General features: G+C 48.1%; 1 protein-coding gene across 2 annotated transcripts in view; it reads left to right on the top strand.

Moving 5' to 3' along the window:
* Window positions 1–14928: 14928 nt before the first annotated feature.
* LOC139538996 (glypican-6-like) overlaps window positions 14929–24582 on the top strand; it is a 188247-nt gene continuing 178593 nt past the window's right edge. For both annotated transcript variants that reach the window (XM_071341636.1, XM_071341635.1), the window contains exon 1: window positions 14929–15422. In XM_071341636.1, the coding sequence (XP_071197737.1) occupies window positions 15269–15422 (154 nt within the window). In that variant the 5' untranslated portion in view covers window positions 14929–15268. The remainder of the gene's footprint in view (window positions 15423–24582) is intronic.

The raw sequence follows: 24582 nt of genomic DNA, 5'->3' as shown, positions 1-24582 counted from the left end.
TTACCGGCCCGCCTCTCTAACCTCGAGGCTACAGGCAAGTTACCGGCCCGCCTCTCTAACCTCGAGGCTACCGGCGAGTTACCGGCCCACTTCTCTAACCTCGAGGCTACAGGCGAGTTACCGGCCCGTCTCTCTAACCTCGAGGCTACAGGCGAGTTACCGGCCCGTCTCTCTAACCTCGAGGCTACAGGCGAGTTGCCGGCCCGTCTCTCTAACCTCGAGGCTACAGGCGAGTTACCGGCCCACCTCTCTAACCTCGAGGCTACATGCTCGTTACCGGCCCGCTTCTCTAACCTCGAGGCTACATGCTCGTTACCGGCCCGCTTCTCTAACCTCGAGGCTACCGGCGAGTTACCGGTCCGCCTCTCTAACCTCGAGGCTACCGGCGAGTTACCGGCCCGTCTCTCTAACCTCGAGGCTACAGGCGAGTTACCGGCCCACCTCTCTAACCTCGAGGCTACAGGCGAGTTACCGGTCCACCTCTCTAACCTCGAGGCTACAGACGAGTTACCGGCCCGTCTCTCTAACCTCGAGGCTACAGGCGAGTTACCGGCCCACCTCTCTAACCTCGAGGCTACAGGCGAGTTACCGGCCCGCCTCTCTAACCTCGAGGCTACAGACGAGTTACCGGCCCACCTCTCTAACCTCGAGGCTACCGGCGAGTTACCGGCCAGCCTCTCTAACCTCGAGGCTACAGGCGAGTTACCGGCCCGTCTCTCTAACCTCGAGGCTACAGGCGAGTTACCGGCCCGTCTCTCTAACCTCGAGGCTACAGGCGAGTTACCGGCCCGTCTCTCTAACCTCGAGGCTACCGGCGAGTTACCGGCCCGTCTCTCTAACCTCGAGGCTACAGGCGAGTTACCGGCCCGCCTCTCTAACCTCGAGGCTACAGGCGAGTTACCGGCCCGTCTCTCTAACCTCGAGGCTACAGGCGAGGTACCGGCCCGTCTTTCTAACCTCGAGGCTACAGGCGAGTTATCGGCCCGCCTCTCTAACCTCGAGGCTACAGGCGAGTTACCGGCCCGCCTCTCTAACCTCGAGGCTACAGGCGAGTTACCGGCCCGCCTCTCTAACCTCGAGGCTACAGGCGAGTTACCGGCCCGTCTCTCTAACCTCGAGGCTACAGGCGAGTTACCGGCCCGTCTCTCTAACCTCGAGGCTACAGGCGAGTTACCGGCCCGTCTCTCTAACCTCGAGGCTACAGGCGAGTTACCGGCCCGCCTCTCTAACCTCGAGGCTACAGGCGAGTTACCGGCCCGTCTCTCTAACCTCGAGGCTACAGGCGAGTTACCGGCCCGCTTCTCTAACCTCGAGGCTACAGGCGAGTTACCGGCCCGTCTCTCTAACCTCGAGGCTACCGGCGAGTTACCGGCCCGCCTCTCTAACCTCGAGGCTACCGGCGAGTTACCGGCCCGCCTCTCTAACCTCGAGGCTACCGGCGAGTTACCGGCCCGTCTCTCTAACCTCGAGGCTACAAGCGAGTTACCGGCCCATCTCTCTAACCTCGAGGCTACAGGCGAGTTACCGGCCCGCCTCTCTAACCTCGAGGCTACAGGCGAGTTACCGGCCCGTCTCTCTAACCTCGAGGCTACAGGCGAGTTACCGGCCCGCTTCTCTAACCTCGAGGCTACATGCTCGTTACCGGCCCGCTTCTCTAACCTCGAGGCTACCGGCGAGTTACCGGTCCGCCTCTCTAACCTCGAGGCTACCGGCGAGTTACCGGCCAGTCTCTCTAACCTCGAGGCTACAGGCGAGTTACCGGCCCACCTCTCTAACCTCGAGGCTACAGGCGAGTTACCGGCCCACCTCTCTAACCTCGAGGCTACAGGCGAGTTACCGGCCCATCTCTCTAACCTCGAGGCTACAGGCGAGTTACCGGCCCACCTCTCTAACCTCGAGGCTACAGGCGAGTTACCGGCCCGCCTCTCTAACCTCGAGGCTACAGGCGAGTTACCGGCCCGCCTCTCTAACCTCGAGGCTACCGGCGAGTTATCGGCCCGCCTCTCTAACCTCGAGGCTACAGGCGAGTTACCGGCCCGCCTCTCTAACCTCGAGGCTACAGGCGAGTTACCGGCCCGTCTCTCTAACCTCGAGGCTACCGGCGAGTTACCGGCCCGTCTTTCTAACCTCGAGGCTACAGGCGAGTTACCGGCCCGCCTCTCTAACCTCGAGGCTACAGGCGAGTTACCGGCCCGCCTCTCTAACCTCGAGGCTACAGGCGAGTTACCGGCCCGCCTCTCTAACCTCGAGGCTACAGGCGAGTTACCGGCCCGTCTCTCTAACCTCGAGGCTACAGGCGAGTTACCGGCCCGCCTCTCTAACCTCGAGGCTACAGGCGAGTTACCGGCCCGCCTCTCTAACCTCGAGGCTACAGGCGAGTTACCGGCCCGTCTCTCTAACCTCGAGGCTACAGGCGAGTTACCGGCCCGTCTCTCTAACCTCGAGGCTACCGGCGAGTTACCGGCCCGCTTCTCTAACCTCGAGGCTACAGGCGAGTTACCGGCCCGTCTCTCTAACCTCGAGGCTACCGGCGAGTTACCGGCCCGTCTCTCTAACCTCGAGGCTACAGGCGAGTTACCGGCCCGCCTCTCTAACCTCGAGGCTACAGGCGAGTTACCGGCCCGTCTCTCTAACCTCGAGGCTACCGGCGAGTTACCGGCCCGTCTTTCTAACCTCGAGGCTACAGGCGAGTTACCGGCCCGCCTCTCTAACCTCGAGGCTACAGGCGAGTTACCGGCCCGCCTCTCTAACCTCGAGGCTACAGGCGAGTTACCGGCCCGCCTCTCTAACCTCGAGGCTACAGGCGAGTTACCGGCCCGTCTCTCTAACCTCGAGGCTACAGGCGAGTTACCGGCCCGCCTCTCTAACCTCGAGGCTACAGGCGAGTTACCGGCCCGTCTCTCTAACCTCGAGGCTACAGGCGAGTTACCGGCCCGTCTCTCTAACCTCGAGGCTACCGGCGAGTTACCGGCCCGCTTCTCTAACCTCGAGGCTACAGGCGAGTTACCGGCCCGTCTCTCTAACCTCGAGGCTACCGGCGAGTTACCGGCCCGCCTCTCTAACCTCGAGGCTACCGGCGAGTTACCGGCCCGCCTCTCTAACCTCGAGGCTACCGGCGAGTTACCGGCCCGCCTCTCTAACCTCGAGGCTACCGGCGAGTTACCGGCCCGCCTCTCTAACCTCGAGGCTACCGGCGAGTTACCGGCCCGTCTCGCTAACCTCGAGGCTACAAGCGAGTTACCGGCCCATCTCTCTAACCTCGAGGCTACAGGCGAGTTACCGGCCCGCTTCTCTAACCTCGAGGCTACAGGCGAGTTACCGGCCCACCTCTCTAACCTCGAGGCTACAGGCGAGTTACCGGCCCATCTCTCTAACCTCGAGGCTACAGGCGAGTTACCGGCCCACCTCTCTAACCTCGAGGCTACAGGCGAGTTACCGGCCCGCCTCTCTAACCTCGAGGCTACAGGCGAGTTACCGGCCCGCCTCTCTAACCTCGAGGCTACCGGCGAGTTATCGGCCCGCCTCTCTAACCTCGAGGCTACAGGCGAGTTACCGGCCCGTCTCTCTAACCTCGAGGCTACAGGCGAGTTACCGGCCCGCCTCTCTAACCTCGAGGCTACAGGCGAGTTACCGGCCCGTCTCTCTAACCTCGAGGCTACCGGCGAGTTACCGGCCCGTCTCTCTAACCTCGAGGCTACAGGCGAGTTACCGGCCCGCCTCTCTAACCTCGAGGCTACAGGCGAGTTACCGGCCCGTCTCTCTAACCTCGAGGCTACCGGCGAGTTACCGGCCCGTCTTTCTAACCTCGAGGCTACAGGCGAGTTACCGGCCCGCCTCTCTAACCTCGAGGCTACAGGCGAGTTACCGGCCCGCCTCTCTAACCTCGAGGCTACAGGCGAGTTACCGGCCCGCCTCTCTAACCTCGAGGCTACAGGCGAGTTACCGGCCCGTCTCTCTAACCTCGAGGCTACAGGCGAGTTACCGGCCCGCCTCTCTAACCTCGAGGCTACAGGCGAGTTACCGGCCCGCCTCTCTAACCTCGAGGCTACAGGCGAGTTACCGGCCCGTCTCTCTAACCTCGAGGCTACCGGCGAGTTACCGGCCCGCTTCTCTAACCTCGAGGCTACAGGCGAGTTACCGGCCCGTCTCTCTAACCTCGAGGCTACCGGCGAGTTACCGGCCCGTCTCTCTAACCTCGAGGCTACAGGCGAGTTACCGGCCCGCCTCTCTAACCTCGAGGCTACAGGCGAGTTACCGGCCCGTCTCTCTAACCTCGAGGCTACCGGCGAGTTACCGGCCCGTCTTTCTAACCTCGAGGCTACAGGCGAGTTACCGGCCCGCCTCTCTAACCTCGAGGCTACAGGCGAGTTACCGGCCCGTCTCTCTAACCTCGAGGCTACAGGCGAGTTACCGGCCCGCCTCTCTAACCTCGAGGCTACAGGCGAGTTACCGGCCCGTCTCTCTAACCTCGAGGCTACAGGCGAGTTACCGGCCCGTCTCTCTAACCTCGAGGCTACCGGCGAGTTACCGGCCCGCTTCTCTAACCTCGAGGCTACAGGCGAGTTACCGGCCCGTCTCTCTAACCTCGAGGCTACCGGCGAGTTACCGGCCCGCCTCTCTAACCTCGAGGCTACCGGCGAGTTACCGGCCCGCCTCTCTAACCTCGAGGCTACCGGCGAGTTACCGGCCCGTCTCGCTAACCTCGAGGCTACAAGCGAGTTACCGGCCCATCTCTCTAACCTCGAGGCTACAGGCGAGTTACCGGCCCGCCTCTCTAACCTCGAGGCTACAGGCGAGTTACCGGCCCGTCTCTCTAACCTCGAGGCTACCGGCGAGTTACCGGCCCGTCTCTCTAACCTCAAGGCTACAGGCGAGTTACCGGCCCGTCTCTCTAACCTCGAGGCTACCGGCGAGTTACCGGCCCGTCTCTCTAACCTCGAGGCTACAGGCGAGTTACCGGCCCGTCTCTCTAACCTCGAGGCTACCGGCGAGTTACCGGCCCGTCTCTCTAACCTCAAGGCTACAGGCGAGTTACCGGCCCGTCTCTCTAACCTCGAGGCTACCGGCGAGTTACCGGCCCGCTTCTCTAACCTCGAGGCTACAGGCGAGTTACCGGCCCGTCTCTCTAACCTCGAGGCTACCGGCGAGTTACCGGCCCGCCTCTCTAACCTCGAGGCTACCGGCGAGTTACCGGCCCGCCTCTCTAACCTCGAGGCTACCGGCGAGTTACCGGCCCGTCTCTCTAACCTCGAGGCTACAAGCGAGTTACCGGCCCATCTCTCTAACCTCGAGGCTACAGGCGAGTTACCGGCCCGCCTCTCTAACCTCGAGGCTACCGGCGAGTTACCGGCCCGCCTCTCTAACCTCGAGTTTAGTATCGCCTATAAAAGGGATTCTATGTGTGTCAATCATCCGTTATTGTATTGACACTGCAGAATTCAATGGTCTCTTTTATCCCAAGTCTATAAAAAGTAATAAAGTGGCTGACATTTTCTCTGGAGTACTTCCAATGGCTACATCTGTGATTCAAACCTGTAGCCAGGTGCAGCTAAACCCCTTGGCTACTCACCCTTGCTCTTGACTGGGAGATGCCAGAAGCTTGGACTTTTCTAACAGCCTGATGTTATTAACATTGACCTCTACATGCATTAAAATGACTTGGCTATATTATGAGTCATGTCCTGGTCTGTCACTCTGTCTAGAACATATGAATTACTAGGTGTCATACCTTAGATGAAATTAGTATAGGCTTCCTCTAACGGCTAGGACCAATTTTAAATGTTCTTTCACCTCTAAAAAAATCTGAGATCACTCCATCATTCACATTTTCCAAGTGTCTATTTTAATGTGAATAACTGTAAAACATGCTGACTACACGTCTCGGAGCGTGCACAGACAGCTATGACGTAAAACATGCTGACTACACGTCTCGGAGCGTGCACAGACAGCTATGACGTAAAACATGCTGACTACACGTCTCGGAGCGTGCACAGACAGCTATGACGTAAAACATGCTGACTACACGTCTCGGAGCGTGCACAGACAGCTATGACGTAAAACATGCTGACTACACGTCTCGGAGCGTGCACAGACAGCTATGACGTAAAACATGCTGACTACACGTCTCGGAGCGTGCACAGACAGCTATGACGTAAAACATGCTGACTACACGTCTCGGAGCGTGCACAGACAGCTATGACGTAAAACATGCTGACTACACGTCTCGGAGCGTGCACAGACAGCTATGACGTAAAACATGCTGACTACACGTCTCGGAGCGTGCACAGACAGCTATGACGTAAAACATGCTGACTACACGTCTCGGAGCGTGCACAGACAGCTATGACGTAAAACATGCTGACTACACGTCTCGGAGCGTGCACAGACAGCTATGACGTAAAACATGCTGACTACACGTCTCGGAGCGTGCACAGACAGCTATGACGTAAAACATGCTGACTACACGTCTCGGAGCGTGCACAGACAGCTATGACGTAAAACATGCTGACTACACGTCTCGGAGCGTGCACAGACAGCTATGACGTAAAACATGCTGACTACACGTCTCGGAGCGTGCACAGACAGCTATGATGTAAAACATGCTGACTACACGTCTCGGAGCGTGCACAGACAGCTATGATGTAAAACATGCTGACTACACGTGGGATCATGCTAATCTTGCCCTAAAGCCTATTGATTTTGAACAACGTAATGTTTTATTGTCCTGACATTTGAATATGATTAGTGTAGCACCAATCCGTTCAGGAATATTACGTGGATGATATTGTTGTTGCTGCTCTAATCCATTGACATTAAGCAATCAGTCAGCTCAGTGCATGTCTATGTCGACTATGCTGACCTTTATAACAAGAGCTTAATTCATTATTACACAAACCACAAGTCCTGTAAACTGTAAATCTAGAAGAAATGTACTGACAAGAGTTTCAGGATTGTCTGGTTGATATGGACCACTGTTATGAGCAATGTTGTGGCAGTATATATTGATTGGACTGTTGGTTAATGCCACGTTGGTAAATTAACCACAGGGGAGACCATATATTTCACAGCTTAAAGGCTCTGCTTAGGCTGCTTAAACTGCCTGCACGTTAAACCTGTCCTGTTTAACATTCATGCAAATTCATTGGAAATCTGCAGAGACAAAGACATCAAAGAACCCACATCTGGAGAAAATGAATGATACAGCAGTTCGCAGTTATACAAGTAATACTCTGTGGGAAAGGTATGTAAATGTACATTTTCAATGTCTGAGGACATGACAACAGGACCAGAATCCTTCCTTTAATCTTGCATTAGAACAGGCAACCTGCTGTCACGCCGACGATGTCACACAGCATGTCACGTTCCTGACCTGTTTTCTGTTGTTTTGTATGTGTTTAGTTGGTCAGGACGTGAGCTGGGTGGGAATTCTATGTTGTGTGTCTAGTTTGTCTGTTTCTATGTCCAGCCTAATATGGTTCTCAATCAGAGGCAGATGGTAATCGTTGTCCCTGATTGAGAATCATATATAGGAGGCTTGTTTTGTGTTGGGATTTTGTGGGTGTTTGTTACCTGTCTCTGTGTTTGTGTTCTGCACCAGATAGGTCTGTATCGGTTTTGCACATTTGTTATTTTGTATTGTTGTTTGTAGTGTTTCACTTGTTCTGTATTAAACATGTTGAACACTAGCCGCGCTGCACTTTGGTCCAATCCTTGCTACACCTCTTCGGATGAAGAGATGGAGGAAAGCCGTTACAGAAACACCCACCAAACCCGGACCAAGCAGCGTGGCAACGGGCAGCAGCAACAGCAGCAGCGATACAAGGAGGAATGGACATGGGAGGAGATTCTGGACGGAGAAGGACCCTGGGCAGAGCCAGAGGAGTGTCGCCGTCCCAAAGCGGAGCTGGAGGCATCAAAAGCGGAGAGGCGGCATTATGAGGCGCTTGCAAGGCAGAGTGGCTGGAAACCCGAGAGGCTCACCCAAAAATTTCTTGGGGGGGGGGCTAAAGGGGAGTGTGGCGAAGCCGGGTTGGATACCTGAGCCAACTCCCCGGGCTTACCGTGGAGTGAGAGGGCGTCGTACTGGTCAGACACCGTGTTATGCGGTAAAGCGCACGGTGTCCCCAGTACGCGTGCTTAGCCCAGTGCGGGCTATTCCACCTTGCCGCACTGGGAGGGCTAGGTTGGGCATCGAGCCGGATGTAATGAAGCCGGCCCAACGTATCTGGCCTCCAGTACGTCTCCTCGGGCCGGCGTACATGGCACCAGCCTTACAGGTGGTGTCCCCGGTTCGCCTGCATAGCCCAGTGCGGGTTATTCCACCTCGCCGCACTGGCAGGGCTACGGGGACCATTCAACCTGGTAGGGTTGGAGAGGCTCGGTGCTCAAGAGCGCGTGTCCTCCTTCACGGTCCGGTATATCCGGCGCCACCTTCCCGCCCCAGCCCAGTACCACCAGTGCCTACACCACGCACCAGGCTTCCAGTGCATCTCCAGAGCCCTGTTCCTCCTCCCCGCACTCGCCCTGAGGTGCGTGCCCTCAGCCCGGTACCTCCAGTTCCGGCACCACGCACCAGGCCTACTGTGCGCCTCAGCAGGTCAGAGTCGGCCGTCTGCTCAACGCCGCCTGCACTGCCTGTTTGCCCAGCGCCGTCTGAGCCATCCGTCTGCCCAGCGCCGTCTGAGCTGCCTGCCTGCCCAGCGCCGTCTGAGCCATCCGTCTGCCCAGCGCCGTCTGAGCCATCCGTCTGCCCAGCGCCGTCTGAGCCATCCGTCTGCCCAGCGCCGTCTGAGCCATCCGTCTGCCCAGCGCCGTCTGAGCCATCCGTCTGCCCAGCGCCGTCTGAGCCATCCGTCTGCCCAGCGCCGTCTGAGCCATCCGTCTGCCCAGCGCCGTCTGAGCCATCCGTCTGCCCAGCGCCATCTGAGCCGTCCGTCTGCCCAGCGCCATCTGAGTCGTCCGTCTGCCCCGAGCCATTAGAGCCGTCCGTCAGTCAGGAGCCGCTAGAGCCGTCCGTCAGTCAGGAGCTGCCAGAGACGCCAGCCAGTCAGGAGCTGCCAGAGACGCCAGCCAGTCAGGAGCTGCCAGAGACGCCAGTCAGGAGCTGCCAGAGACGCCAGCCAGTCAGGAGCTGCCAGAGACGCCAGCCAGTCAGGAGCTGCCAGAGACGCCAGCCAGTCAGGAGCTGCCAGAGACGCCAGCCAGTCAGGAGCTGCCAGAGACGCCAGCCAGTCAGGAGCTGCCAGAGACGCCAGCCAGTCAGGAGCTGCCAGAGACGCCAGCCAGTCAGGAGCTGCCAGAGACGCCAGCCAGTCAGGAGCTGCCAGAGACGCCAGGAGCTGCCCTACAGTCAGGAGCTGCCCTACAGTCATGAGCTGCCCTACAGTCATGAGCTGCCCTACAGTCATGAGCTGCCCTACAGTCATGAGCTGCCCTACAGTCATGAGCTGCCCTCCAGTCATGAGCTGCCCTCCAGTCATGAGCTGCCCTCCAGTCATGAGCTGCCCTCCAGTCATGAGCTGCCACCCAGTCCGGAGCTGCCACTCAGTCCGGAGCTGCCACTCAGTCCGGAGCTGCCACTCAGTCCGGAGCTGCCACTCAGTCCGGAGCTGCCACTCAGTCCGGAGCTGCCACTCAGTCCGGAGCTGCCACTCAGTCCGGAGTTGCCCCTCTGTCCTGAGCTACCTCTCTGTCCTGAGCTACCTCTCTGTCCTGAGCTACCTCTCTGTCCTGAGCTACCTCTCTGTCCTGAGCTACCTCTCTGTCCTGAGCTACCTCTCTGTCCTGAGCTACCTCCTAAATCATGTGGGGGCCTTGGGGAGGATTCTTAGGCCAAGGTCGTGGGCGAGGGTCGCCACTCAAAGGACGCTAAGGAGGGGGACAAAGACAGTGGTGGAGTGGTGTCCTCGTCCTGCGCCGGAGCCGCCACCGCGGACAGATGCCCACCCAGACCCTCCCCTTGAGTTTTAGGGGTGCGCCCGGAGTTCGCACCTTGAGGGGGGGGTTCTGTCACGTTCCTGACCTGTTTTCTGTTGTTTTGTATGTGTTTAGTTGGTCAGGACGTGAGCTGGGTGGGAATTCTATGTTGTGTGTCTAGTTTGTCTGTTTCTATGTCCAGCCTAATATGGTTCTCAATCAGAGGCAGATGGTAATCGTTGTCCCTGATTGAGAATCATATATAGGAGGCTTGTTTTGTGTTGGGATTTTGTGGGTGTTTGTTACCTGTCTCTGTGTTTGTGTTCTGCACCAGATAGGTCTGTATCGGTTTTGCACATTTGTTATTTTGTATTGTTGTTTGTAGTGTTTCACTTGTTCTGTATTAAACATGTTGAACACTAGCCGCGCTGCACTTTGGTCCAATCCTTGCTACTCCTCTTCGGATGAAGAGATGGAGGAAAGCCGTTACACAGCGACAACTGCCCGTGACCCTTCGCTGGTTATTAGATGCATCGACACAGTTGAAACGCTTTCAAGTGGTGTGCAGAATGTCAACATAATGGCCGTGTTCAAGACAATCAAAACCGTAATGCATCATGGGTAAATTGTGACTGATCTACAAATTATAATGAGTAGTTATTTATGATGCAAGGTTCTTTGTAGATCGGTGTGCAATGTCGAAACCAGCCCAATGACTCTTCTGCAGGTTTCCAATCAACATTGTAATTCAATGTGCTCGATGTGATAACTGCCTGTAACTGCCTTGAGGCCACTCATTAGTGAATCGATCTAAAGTATCACGTCTCACGACTTCATAAAGTTTTAAGAGTAATTATTGTAAAAGCCACTCATTAACACTTATCTTATACAAGTATTGCAAATGCTCTTAATTCCCCCGAAAATAGGGTCAATGTCTGTCGCCGTTAGCCGCAGATTGTCTTGATTAGATAAAGTGGCTTCATTTGAAACCAGAAAAAAACGAAAGCATTTTTGGATCTGAAATGAATGTGCCACCATGTTTCCTATTTATTTATTCAGCAGATTGCTTACATTGCCAGTTTTCCTCCCACTGCCCTGTGGCTGATCCACAGGCATCATTCATACTAAGCACTCAGAAATCCCCTAATGCCAGAGGATGTGGAGGTCAGAAGTGCAAATTCATATTCATTACGTCATGGTCCGAATTCTACGAACGCTTAACCCTGTCTTTATTACTGGAGGACTGAAAAGGGAACACATAACACAATGAAATCTAGCCATTTACCAGAGTGAAATACCTTTGGTCCCAGAGCTTGAATTAAACCAAGCAGGATGCTATGTTGCGGGGCGGATTAAGTCTGGAGGTCAGGGTATCATCCCTACTGTAGGTCTCAATCCTTCCTAGGGAAAAAGTTGTGTTTTATCAGGGAGGGATTCTCAGATATGTTAAGTCATGTACTGTAAAAAACTTATCTTGATGCATCCAAAGCATAGGTTAACTCATTCATACCACAATAAGGCACATCACAATATCGAATTTCAATCAACTAAAATGCACAGTGATGCTATTGAAAGATTTGGCACAATTACACAATTATCTAGCTAATGATTCAATTGGACCTAATCTAACTGATGTACAACATTTGAATGTATAATTCTCTGCATTGGATGTCTGTGCTGTTTAATGTTCATTATAATCAGAAATCTGCGTTTGGTTTAGTCCTTGTTTCGTCCTTGATTCCTCCTTGCGCCAGATGAGTCAGCATGAGATGCACAATGGGATCCAAAAAGCGAAAGATAGAAGTCTTGCAGAGCAAATGTAAATGTATTTAAAAAAAAACATTTATTTATCCATGATGTCTTTCCCCGAGACATTTTCCGACAAGTCTTTGAAATAGTGGTTGACTATCACAGCTTTACAGACAGTAATGATTTTTTTGGGGTGTGTCGCAGTGCATATAAAAGCCAAACTACAACAGCAGCAACCTAGATAACAGCAATCCTCTGTGACACAGTAATGGGGTCTTGTCTACCATCCTTGAACAATAATGTCATAATTTCAGCCATGACTAAATAATTTCAGACCCATGTACCCCAGAGATACAGTAGATCATTGAAATGGTAAAATGCAATGGCAGTGCATATACTTTTATTTCCTAATCTACCCACTTTTATTGCTTCACCGGGCTGTTTGATGATGGTTCACAGGCTGTGTCAGGTGAAAACCCTACTTAGGGTTGGCTACATTCGGATGATCCTGCTATGCTATCGCTGTTAATAAGATAATTATGCTAATTGGGGTTTGTAAAGTTGACAGGTCTTGGGGAGGAGTTTAGATTTTGCTTTTAGAAAGATCAGGAAGGGTAATGATTTTTAGCACTTATCATAACATATCTGAATTCCCAACCTGTCCTTTTCTCTTTGACAACTAAACCATGGTTTTCCACTGGTGTGTGACTATATTGAATATAATTGTTCTGCTATTGAATTAAATCAAAAGCCAGAGTCTGTCAAGGAGAACATTAATACAGTTGTTATTTCTCACTGTATTTGCATACTGTTTTGTTGTTACTTTTTATTATTCAGTAGCTTAATTTCTCAGAGTCAAAAATACCCCAAGGACGTGTTTGTCTGACACAATGAGGAATTTCCTGAAAGTGAGGGAGGAGTCTTCACTTGCCTCAGGAATCTCAGAATGTACGTGGGGAACTTACTGACCATGCTTTTACACTCCTATTCTTTGTGGAACAACTCTTCCAGAAAAGAGAGTTGCCTGGACGATATCAAGCTCATGAGCAATTGTCTTTGACATTCAATGAATATATTCAACAGACCACTATACATTGTGGCGAATATTTCCCCATCTCCCATATTCTATGATAAGATTCCTGTCGTTACTGTTTCCAAACAAACTTTGAGAGTTATTTGTTAAAGACATGTTCCCGGAACTTTGGCGACTACTGAGAATGTTTTAAACCTTCTGCTTTGGGCTGGATGTGTCAATGTGTAGTTCACACATGCATAATCTATGAGCAGAAGTACTGTTTTACCTCAATTAGCCACAAAATCCCTAATTTGAAAGTGACTGTTTTCTTGAAGCTGTGCCGCAACATTTTCCCTACATTTCCCCCCCACGTGGACCCAGCCCCCTAGCAATTTGAGTTCTAACCAATGAGCTTGAGCCCCTCGCATTTGATTGACAGTTAGCAAGAGGCCTGCACAGCATTATCCAATGAGGTTGCAGGGCAGGCTCAATGGCTCAGTGGACACAGCAGAGAGAGGACAGAGAGAGAAAGAGAGAGAGAGAGCTTAACAACTTGGTGTACATATCTGCACATATGTGACGTAATACACAATTTCCGGGGAACACTTTTGGCTCATGAGTGCTACATTCAGAACTGCTGGCTAAAACGTATACAAGAGGACCAGAGAATCACTTTAAGCCTTGGAAATAAGCTGGGGGGATAGCCTACCTCCCATGTGAATTAAATAATTAATGTGTCCTACACAATATATAGCAAAGCCAAGGTAATATCAATGCTTTGTTGACATAGAACATTTCGCTGTGCCTAGATACAATCAGTTCATCTCCCGTTTTTCAAATATCCACAATTGGTTATCACACCCCAAAGGGTCAGTAATGCAGTATTTGGTTAACATGTCACATTTTAGCTCACTATGGAGAAAATACCCTGTCACTGGAAGTGTAATAATGTCGGACTATGGAGAAAATACCCTGTCACTGGAAGTGTAATAATGTCGGACTATGGAGAAAATACCCTGTCACTGGAAGTGTAATGATGTCGGACTATGGAGAAAATACCCTGTCACTGAAGTGTAATGATGTCGGACTATGGAGAAAATACCCTGTCACTGGAAGTGTAATAATGTCGGACTATGGAGAAAATACCCTGTCACTGAAGTGTAATGATGTCGGACTATGGAGAAAATACCCTGTCACTGGAAGTGTAATAATGTCGGACTATGGAGAAAATACCCTGTCACTGGAAGTGTAATGATGTCGGACTATGGAGAAAATACCCTGTCACTGGAAGTGTAATGATGTCGGACTATGGAGAAAATACCCTGTCACTGAAGTGTAATAATGTCGGACTATGGAGAAAATACCCTGTCACTGGAAGTGTAATGATGTCGGACTATGGAGAAAATACCCTGTCACTGAAGTGTAATAATGTCGGACTATGGAGAAAATACCCTGTCACTGGAAGTGTAATAATGTTGGCTACAGTATGCTGTGTTAACACCCCTGAACACTGTGCGCCAGTCAGTCTGAATGGAACCGTACATGTAACTCTGACATCTAACGGAGGTGGAAGTGTAGCTGCTATTGGAGCCATGATGGTAATCCACTGTTGATCTACTCCGCTACTAAAGCTGCTCAAAAATCATTAAAGCACTGAAAGGTTCAAGCATGGTCTCCACACAACACAGCCACTATACCAGTACCACCTCAGTCACACCACGGCTGTATGACGATTACTCCTGAGCTAGTCATACAATCTACTGATAATCAATGTCAGGTTTGACCAAATCCATCAATCATTGGCACCTTGTCCTGATTCAGTCGATTCCACATTCAAGCACAGCCCCATTGTTCAACACAGGCTCTGAAATGGAGAGTTCTCTCATAGAGAACCACTGTCATGGACAGTAGGCTGTGAACTACTGGGGTATATTTATTTGGTAGGCTTACCAACTGGCTGTTGAGTTGGTCAAGCAATGTCATGATGTAATAAACATATAATATGCTGTAATATGAAGAAAGACATATGAAAGAAATGTTGTTATTGCTGTTAAATGCTGTTAAACCAGAACAGTACATCCCTTTAACTGCCAGTAAAACAATTGTAGGTTTTTATCACCCATTCAGGAGCAATCCAATCCATGTGAAATCCAGTTTGACAGCCTGGCGAGACTGACTCCACTCCGTGTTTTCCCACCCTCTCTGATTTACTAACGCATCATAGGTGTCTCCCTCCTCTCCAGTTCTGAGCATTTTGACTTTCTACAGTAACGTACAACACCCAACGGCGCTTTCTCTGAGTGAAGTTGAGTGAACACGTTGAGAGCCCGCTCTCTGTGGGATCCATGTGGTTTTACCTGGACTCACAACATCATTCTGTTTTTGCGTCAACGCAGGACCGTCAACCATCGTTGGCAAAATAAACAGATTTTGATTGAGAAAGATGTTATGATAGACAGTTTTAGGAAAGTGGTAACCATTAGACGTTGAGTTGTTAGTACCTACTACGTCCGGATGCACTGCAGTGGAGTTCCTCTCTAAACGGGAATCTGCAGAGGATTAAAGAAGGATTAATCACAGAAGTGCACGATGTTGAGAATACGGATCGTCCAATGGACTTTATCTGTGGCGCTGTCCGTTGTCGCTGGAGCAGATTTGAAAGCGCATAACTGCAGTGAGGTTAGACAAGCTTCTATCGCAAAAGGCTTCAGCTTTGAAAATGTTCCTCTGCAAGAAATGTCAGGTAAGAAGGGAATGTAAAATGTCAGTGCTACCTGTCAATATAATGATGTATTGAACACAGTCGTAAAGTGGGTATAGTGGGTATCATGTGGATAAGAAGAACACATCTAATGCTGTATTATGCAAAACTGTAATGTTCTAATTTACATCACTGACTACTATAGTGCGTGAATGGACATTTTGATAACAGGCGCCTTGGCTTTAGGCTACAAAACACATTCATCTTATTTAGGGATATATAGTTGTTTATTATGATAATGCACAGCCATATGAAAGTATTGTTGTTGTTGAATGAAGGCTATACTCGCCTCTCATCCATGAAGTTGTGGTTGATTTTGCTTTATGAAGGAAATGTATGTGTGATATAAAGGTAGCCAGAATATACCTGAACACGCTTTAGGCCTACCTAGGTTACTTTAATATTGTACAATATGTTTAATGGAACCTTTATTTAACTAGGCAAGTCAGTTAAGAACAAATTCTTATTTACAGTGACAGCCTACACCGGCCAAACCCGGACGACACTGGGCCAATTGTGTGCCGCCCTATGGGGGACTCCCAATCACGGCCGGTTGTGATACAGCCTGGATTCGAACCAGAGTGTCTGTAGTGACGCCTCAAGCACTGAGATGCAGTGCCTTAGACCGCTGCGCCACTCAGGAGCCCCAGCCTACAATACAAACCCCTTAGAAATAAAACTCTAGCAACTTAAAACTCTCGATTAATTCCTTATCAAAGTAGCCTAATGCAGATATGTCACAGTAGCCATTTATAATGTTCCCATTCGTGATACTTTCGTTCATTGTTTCAAAGTTAATCCTAAATATATCCACTAGCCTACATTAAAATATAATACAAGTAGTCCTGGACATAATGTCATTTTAATAGTTGACTGAATAAAGTCTATTTCTTTGTTTATCTAACATTCTGAATAATATGTAAATGAAGGAGCAGAATAAACCTGCTGGCGTTAGATGTGCTGGTGTGTCCAGTAGAGGTCTCTGTCTTCTTTGTGTGTCGAAATAATTCACAATCATCAGCTATGCATTCACTGGATTGGGTTCTGTCTTGTTAATAACGTGACAATGACGCCGTCATGTAATGCTACCTCAAGTCATTGCAAACATCAGTGCAATTCAATTATCCAACCGATATCCATTCTCCTTCACATGTGTGTCAACCACAGGGTAATGCTAGTATGATGGTTCTTGTTATATGTAATGTAAATGCATAATGGGAGCCTGCTGGTCTTCAGAAATATTTATATGGACTTTCCCTATTTCAGGCCATGGATGCTTGAATTTTTCAGACCCACCCAAGTGAAACTGTGACTGGCTCAGTCAGAACCTACGTTATTGCTTCAGTGTTCTGCTCCAGCATTCACAAGGGTAGATTTGCACAAGGAGAGTTGCCATAAGGAACATTTTAATTATTTTGTTCAGGTAATGATGATCGATTGCATGAAGTGGATCAAATAGTTGTTTCCTCTTTCCCTTCCCATATGAGTATAAACTTTGTCCGCCCAGACCATTAATATCATGATGTCATGATCCCATAATTCTGTAGTTGGACAGAAATCTGGCACCGGTGAAAGGTTGTGTATTTGATAACAAGCACACCTGTTCATAGACGGGCTTGAAGATCTACCTGATTTGAATCCCTCAGGCGTAGGCACGCTCCTGTCGTGGACGTCTAATCTCCAAATGAATGAAAAGCTCAGTCTGTCATCTCTGAGCGATGCAGCTGTATGGAAGCACTGTGATCACATCCACATGGGTGTTGACCCCATTTGTCTTCAGGAATGGCAATGACTGATTTAATGCAATGTCAACACCTCAGCAAATTGATTGCTGAAAGTCTGAGAGAGTGCATATTTCAGATTTGTGCACTGTGCATATTGTCTGTTTAGCCGACACAATTGTGTACATATCCTTTATTTATTAATAATAGTGATGTAAACATCTCTGTGTCACTGCCACTGGTGAAAATGGTGTCTCATCTAATATCCTTGTACAACCGGCATGCCAGTCAATAGATCATACAGAGCTGAGCATGCCCTTAGAAAAACGGTTTCCAAAAGGGTTCTTTGGCTGTCCCCATAGGAGAACTCTTTTTGGTTCTAGCCGTAATCCTTTTTGGTTTCAGGTAGAACCTTTTTGGGTTCCAAGTAGAACCCTCTGTGGAAAGGGTTCTACCTGGAACCCAAAAGGGTTCTTCAAAGGGTTCTCCCATACGGACAGCTGAAGAACCCTTTTAGGTTCTAGATAGCACCCTTTTTTCTAAGAGAGTGAATCAAAACTATAAATGTACAAATGAGATGGGGGGAAAAAAGCAAGTCTCTATATTGTATAATCAGGTTGATATTTTCATTCGCTAGCCTATTGGTGTGAAGCCAATCCTTCAAATATTTAATGTGAATTCTAACCGTGGTATAGAGCAGGAAGCTCTGTGTATCGTTTTACTTTGTGATTGAATCCTGTCCAAAGCTCTTCACTGCATAATCAGTTGAGTTGAGGTCTGTTGCTTTTGGCCATGTCCCCAAGAGGAGGGCCGTCAACTTCTAGTTATGGTAAAAGAGAGATGGGTTGGTGTCTGACACCTCAGAGACTGACGATATTGTACATCATAAAATTATATTGAAGGCATCGGAATTCCCCTCATGTCCTTACAAAATCCCTTTGGCTTCATATTGTACATGGTTCTACTCTTTTTCAGTGGTGAGCACCACATATGCAAACATATGTGATTTTTATTCGGTATAGGCTAATTGAGCTCAGTTGACTGACTTTAGTGCCTGAAAATTGTGCTCAGCTTTTGGAGTGAATGAAAGATGTCCGTGGCGTGTCTCAACCCTGTTTCTTTGTATCTCACGTCTAGTTATAATTCATTAGTGGTTTAAATATAGCTTCATTTGATTGTAATTCCTTAATTTAACCAGATGATGTCTCTGCACAACTTCTTGTGAAAACATGAATTTACAGGTTATTAGCATTAACAATGTCAAGGTAAACAAGTTGTGAATGATAATTTAGGATTATTGAAAGTGATTAGGCTTGTTCAAATCTACTTTCAAGAGTCTAATCTACAGTTAGCATGCTATTCCACTCCTATTGTTTCAGACCAGTGGTTTATATTGAATGAGTTTGTGGGACTCAGTTGGAACAGCCAGGTTCTGACCAGAGTGTGTGGTCAGAATCAGCCAGGTTCTGACCAGAGTGTGTGGTCAGAATCAGCCAGGTTCTGACCAGAGTGTGTGGTCAGAATCAGCCAGGTTCTAACCAGAGTGTGTGGTCAGAATCAGCCAGGTTCTGACCAGAGTGTGTGGTCAGAATCAGCCAGGTTCTAACCAGAGTGTGTGGTCAGAATCAGCCAGGTTCTAACCAGAGTGTGTGGTCAGAATCAGCCAGGTTCTGACCAGAGTGTGTGGTCAGAATCAGCCAGGTTCTGACCAGAGTGTGTGGTCAGAATCAGCCAGGTCATGTAGAATGTCAGCAGGGGTGTCGGCGTTATTGACAGAAGTGCTGCTATGTGTCAAAGCCTGCAGGCCCGGTTGGAACGGTAATACCGTGGGCCTTGGCCTGTGCATCTTCAATAGGCCCTGGTCCAAGTTGACAGGAAGTACAGTGGTGAAGGCTTCAAAACAAAGAGTGACTGGGAAAGTGGACCGGCTGCACAGTGCACTTTATGTCCTTAGTCATTGGACTGTCAGCGCAGCTAAAATTGTGTGGTGCTCCTCCAGCTCTCCTCTACAGGTTATTGACTCTGTATTAAAAAAATATATAAATCGGTCAGTGAGTTTCTCTATATACCTCCTTAATCCAAGCCCATCACTGCCCTGGTGAAAGACTAGCCCTGCACGCAGGCTTGTGACAGATCTGTCTCAGGTTCCATTCACTGACCCAATGAATTACCCAATGCCCGAGACGAGACGCGACGACAGGGGGACTTGGAAGATGAGTCAGACAGACTGATAGACCCTTCCTGGTAGATGTGTGTTATTAGGAACACACACACACACACACACACACACACACACACACACACACACACACACACACACACACACACACACACACACACACACACACACACACACACACACACACACACACACACACACACACACACGTCCAAACTGTGTCTGTGGAGCTTCTCAAGCTGTCCCAGCTCCACCCTATCATTTCACGTCCTGCTCAGCCTTCCTGTTCCCAGCAGTGGAATGGGACAGAAATAACGGTGCTGATATTTGATGTGGTCCATGGCTGCATATACAAGCAGCCAAATGATCTCTGCTGAGCTGTGTAATGTGTGGAATGGATTGAAAATAGCTAAATGGGAGAGCCAGGCCAGCAGAGAGAACAGCCAAGTGAATGTGCTGGTCTCTGGCATGATTCATCCGTATTACTATGCTGCATTATCAGATTATTATGTCCCCCCCACTAAACACACAGTTGAGGTGATGGATCAAGGATCACACGTGATGGTGTGGTGGTGGTGGTGGTGGTAACCCTCTGCATTTCAATGGCCAACTCATAAAAAGGATGGTGATGGAATTGTTCTTGATTGGACTGTTGGGATTGGCAGTGATTGAAAGTGTTGTAAATAGCAGTGTTGGCGGTAGAGGTGTTGGGGTTATAGTCTGTAGATTTAATCATGTATCATCAGGAAAGCCAAGGACCCAAACAGTCTTTTTTTCCAAAGTGGATTTCTCAAACGCCTCTTCTATCTCCATGCCAATAATCATGCTCATGAATACTAAAATGGGCTGCATGACGGGGTTTCTCTCTTGGATCAGGAGGAACGACTCTGGTCTGTCTGCTGCTGTTTCATCCTCGTAGGGAGAATAACAGAATAACAGGGCAGTCGCTCAAAGCATATCAACAAGCTCCTGCAGCGTAGACGCTGGTGCCAGTATCTTTTGTCAAGAAATTAAGTTGTCAAGGGGACACTGGTTTCTCCTCCACTTTTGTCTTTAGTTCTTTTATATTGGATACAAATGTGTAATTGAGCATTTCAATTAAATTCAATTTAAGGGCTTCATTGGCATGGGAAACGTATGTTTACATTGCCAAAGCAAGTGAAAATGGATAATTAACAAAAGTCAAATAAACAATAAAAAATGAACAGTAAACAGTAAGAGCATGTATCTTACTGCTGCATACTCAATCTATTTTTCATTGTTCATTCTCTGGTTCTTGTTGATATTTTTTATTTATTGAACTAGGCAAGTCAGTTAAGAACAAATTCTTATTTACAATGACAGCCTAGGAACAGTGGGTTAACTGCCTTGTTCAGGGGCAGAACGACAGATTTTTACCTTGTCAGCTCGGGGATTCGATCTAAGCAACCTTTCGGTTACTGGCCCACCGCTCTAACCACTAGGCTGTATAGCTCACTGTTTGTTCACACTTGCCACTGTTTTTGATCATATTCCCAACAGTACAATTTTAGATACGGTATAGTGTCATTATACTTCACACTATAAAGGAGATATCTTTAGATACGGAGCTTGGAAGATGAAAGGCTCATTTCTGTACCACTACACCCCTGTAGTTGATTTTAGCACAAGTTTCGAGTGTTGCCATTTTTCCTAAGCATCTTTTCTTTGTTTAATGCTCTCTGCACACTTGTTGATTTTAAATGAGTCTTAATAAGGAATACACACCATAATAGATCCCTTAATAGTCATTGGTTATGGATAATAGTCAAAAGTAAGTCTCTCCATTTATATAAAACAATATATATATATTTGTCCTTGTCCCTGTTTGAACTTGAAGGTCTCGACCAATAGTGTGAGGGGTTTGCTAAATTATTTTCATTATTATTTAAGTTAAACTTGTCAGCTCTCTCATGTAATCTCAGAGAAGATAACACACTGACTCTGTATCGGTACCCCACTGTATATAGTCTCGCTATTGTTATTTCACTGCTGCTCTTTAAATGTTTGTTACTTTTATCTCTTATTCTTATCTGTATTTTTTGAAACTGCATTGTTGGTTAGGGGCTTGTAAGTAAGCATTTCACTGTAAGGTCTATACCTGTTGTATTCGGAGCATGTGACTAATATGATTTGATTTCACACATTGTCACAGGCAGGGCATCCTCCTTGGCACTAATAATGATACATTATTAATAAATCATACATGTCTGACAATCTCATCACTGTTTAATTAAGTATATATAGCATACATATTTACAAGAATTACCAGTGATTCTCGTGAGATTGTAAACAAATGTTTTAAAACGCAAGTCATCATTACTTTGTTGTGTGAAAGAATATACTTTCACTGTCGGAATGGAATCCATGTCTTTCAGAATCTGTCAGAGCTATCCACTTAAAATAGAACCAGAAGCTATGGAGAATAAGTTATTCAATTGCTTTGTCATGTTAATATAATCTGATATGAATATATGGTTTTGGTTGGGGATCTTGTTGAAGATTATTTGATTGGAGTGATATGAAACCTTTGTGAAAGAGCACTATTTTAGGAAATTGAAACTCATGTATAGTCACCTTAGCCCACAGCAGTGAAAATGTGTGTAACGTTTAGTCAACTCTTTAACTTTTCAAACAACTCTGGGAGTACTGATCACTTACATACACCTCCGGTGAATAAGTGGATCTTCTTGGATTAACAAAAAAGACCTGGCCCGTGTCTTCAGCAACAATGTTCAGTCATACATACGTTATATCTCCCTATTCCTCCTCAGCCTGTCAACAGTGAGCCATCAAAAAACAAAGCCCCTTTGAATACCTAGCCGCCACCGTTGGAATCTATCTTTAGCCCCATGTCTGTCATGTCAGTCCTGTTGACAACAGACTATACATGTGTTCCTGTAGGAGGGCTTTGCCTTTTCACCGCTCCTGGGCAGGGGCCAACGAGGTTGTGTGTTGCGTAAGCGGCCATGGGGGAGGTATTGAGCGCTCCGCTCAGTCCACTTGGCTACAGAGTGGAGGTATACCAGAAGAGTAACAGGGCACTAATGAAGACCAGAGCTGCAGAGCTGCGGTAGGTAGTAAGCTGTAAATGAGTAGTGAAAGGTAATGATCAGTACAGGCCTTAGGGCCTTCCTAGTGTCTAGTCTCGGCCACCAGCTGCTACCTGGCTGTAAGTCCTTAGCCATGCTCCAGTTAGCAAGTTGATGCAGAAGAGTCACACTTCTAGGCCCGCTGCCCATGAATATCAAATGTCCTCAGCCGTGTTTCCATTCCTGCACCACTCCTTTTATTACATACTGTAGTCCCCAATAAATATCAAAGCCAGACATGGTTGTACGTATGCTGATTATGCTTAGCTTGTCATTCCATACTGTAATGTACAGTGGATCCTCTATAGGTTTACCATTTCCAGTGTATGCCATCTAGTTGTGTGTGTCATTGTTGAAGGTAGCTATTCTGGTATCATCATAGACATTCTTATCCAATGAGGTGCTATCCCAGTCAGATTTATGGTATTGGTTCCAGATCCAACATTTAATCATCTTTATTTTACTCTTATTATTATTATCTATCTCATATCTACCTCAAATACCTTGTACCCCTGCACATTGATTTGGTACTGGTACTCCCTGTATATAGCAGCACATTGATCTGGTACTGGTACTCCCTGTATATAGCAGCACATTGATCTGGTACTGGTATTTCCTGTATATAGCAGCACATTGATCTGGTACTGGTACTCCCTGTATATAGCAGCACATTGATCTGGTACTGGTATTTCCTGTATATAGCAGCACATTGATCTGGTACACCCTGTATATAGCTCCACATTGATCTGGTACTGGTACTTCCTGTATATAGCTCCACATTGATCTGGTACTGGTAGTCTCTGTATATAGCTCCACATTGATCTGGTACTCCCTGTATATAGCAGCACATTGATCTGGTACTCCCTGTATATAGCAGCATATTGATCGGGTACTGGTACTCCCTGTTTATAGCTTCATTCTTGTGCATTACATTTTTTAATTTTAATATTTTTTAAAACCCTATCGTTGGCAAGGGCTTGTAAGCAAGAATTTCACAGTAAAGTCTACACCCGTTGTGTTACTTTGAAGTGACTTCCACAATACTTTTGGGAAGTCTTTTTTTAGACAGTGAACCTTTAGCCTTGAACTTTAAGGGAGTCCACAGCAGGGCGATCTATGACATACAAGTCACCTCAGCTGCAGCATGAGGGCATTTAGAAAAATGGAATGGACCAGATTTCAAATGTCATTGAATGGCTATATTCTGTATATGGCAGAATCAACAGATCCCGAAAGTGCGTTATATTGGCTAGAGAGCTCATTTACCTACAAGCCCTTTTCAAATACACCTGAGAATAAGGCACATGAATATGGTCTTTGAAACAGCATTTCTGTGCAGTAGCAGAGGGACCAGCTTAATTTTAAACTGTTTTTCTTGCTTGTGTGAATTCCCTTAGGTGATTTCTTTCCCTTGCAATGAAACATCTTATTCTAATGAGAATGAATTCGCTCACAAATCAATTATTCTTGCCACACACCCCTACAATGACAGAGTTGCGAGTTTGTGGCACATTTTGAAATGCATTGACAATGGCATTTCATCATTGTGACATTGGTTTAGATATTAACATTTTGATATGCCATCATATTTGACTCTCCTGAGGACGCAGACCACCATGTCATTGTGTTGAAGGTACACTGACACTGTCATGTGTAGGCCTACTGTGCTGCTTTTACCTCTCTGCGAGGACATGTTCAATATTCATATAAGAACATACACTGTGTATACCAAACATTAGGAACACCTTCCTAATATTGAGTTGCACCCCTCCCTTTTTGCCCTCAGGACAGCCTCAATTCGTCGGGGCATGGTGTCGAAATGTGGACCATTTGTTGATACACACGGGAAACTGTTTGAGCGTGAAAAACCCCAGCAGCCTTGTAGTTCTTGACACAAACCGGTGCGCCTGGCACCTACTACCATACCCTGTTCAAAGGCACCCATTCAACCTCGGAATGGCACATAATCCATGTTTCAATTGTCTCAAGGCTTAAAAAATCATTATTTAACACTGAATGAAGTGGATTTAACAAGTGGCGATCATAGCTTTTACCTGGATTCCGCTGGTCAGTCTTTGTCATGTTTTGTATACTCGGTGTATAATATATGAAACATGTCAGAGGTTTTGCAA

This window comes from Salvelinus alpinus, chromosome 14 (genome assembly GCF_045679555.1).
Source record: "Salvelinus alpinus chromosome 14, SLU_Salpinus.1, whole genome shotgun sequence".
NCBI lineage: Eukaryota > Metazoa > Chordata > Actinopteri > Salmoniformes > Salmonidae > Salvelinus > Salvelinus alpinus.
Note: the sequence above shows the minus strand (reverse complement) of the source record. Positions and strands in the feature narration are given on the sequence as shown.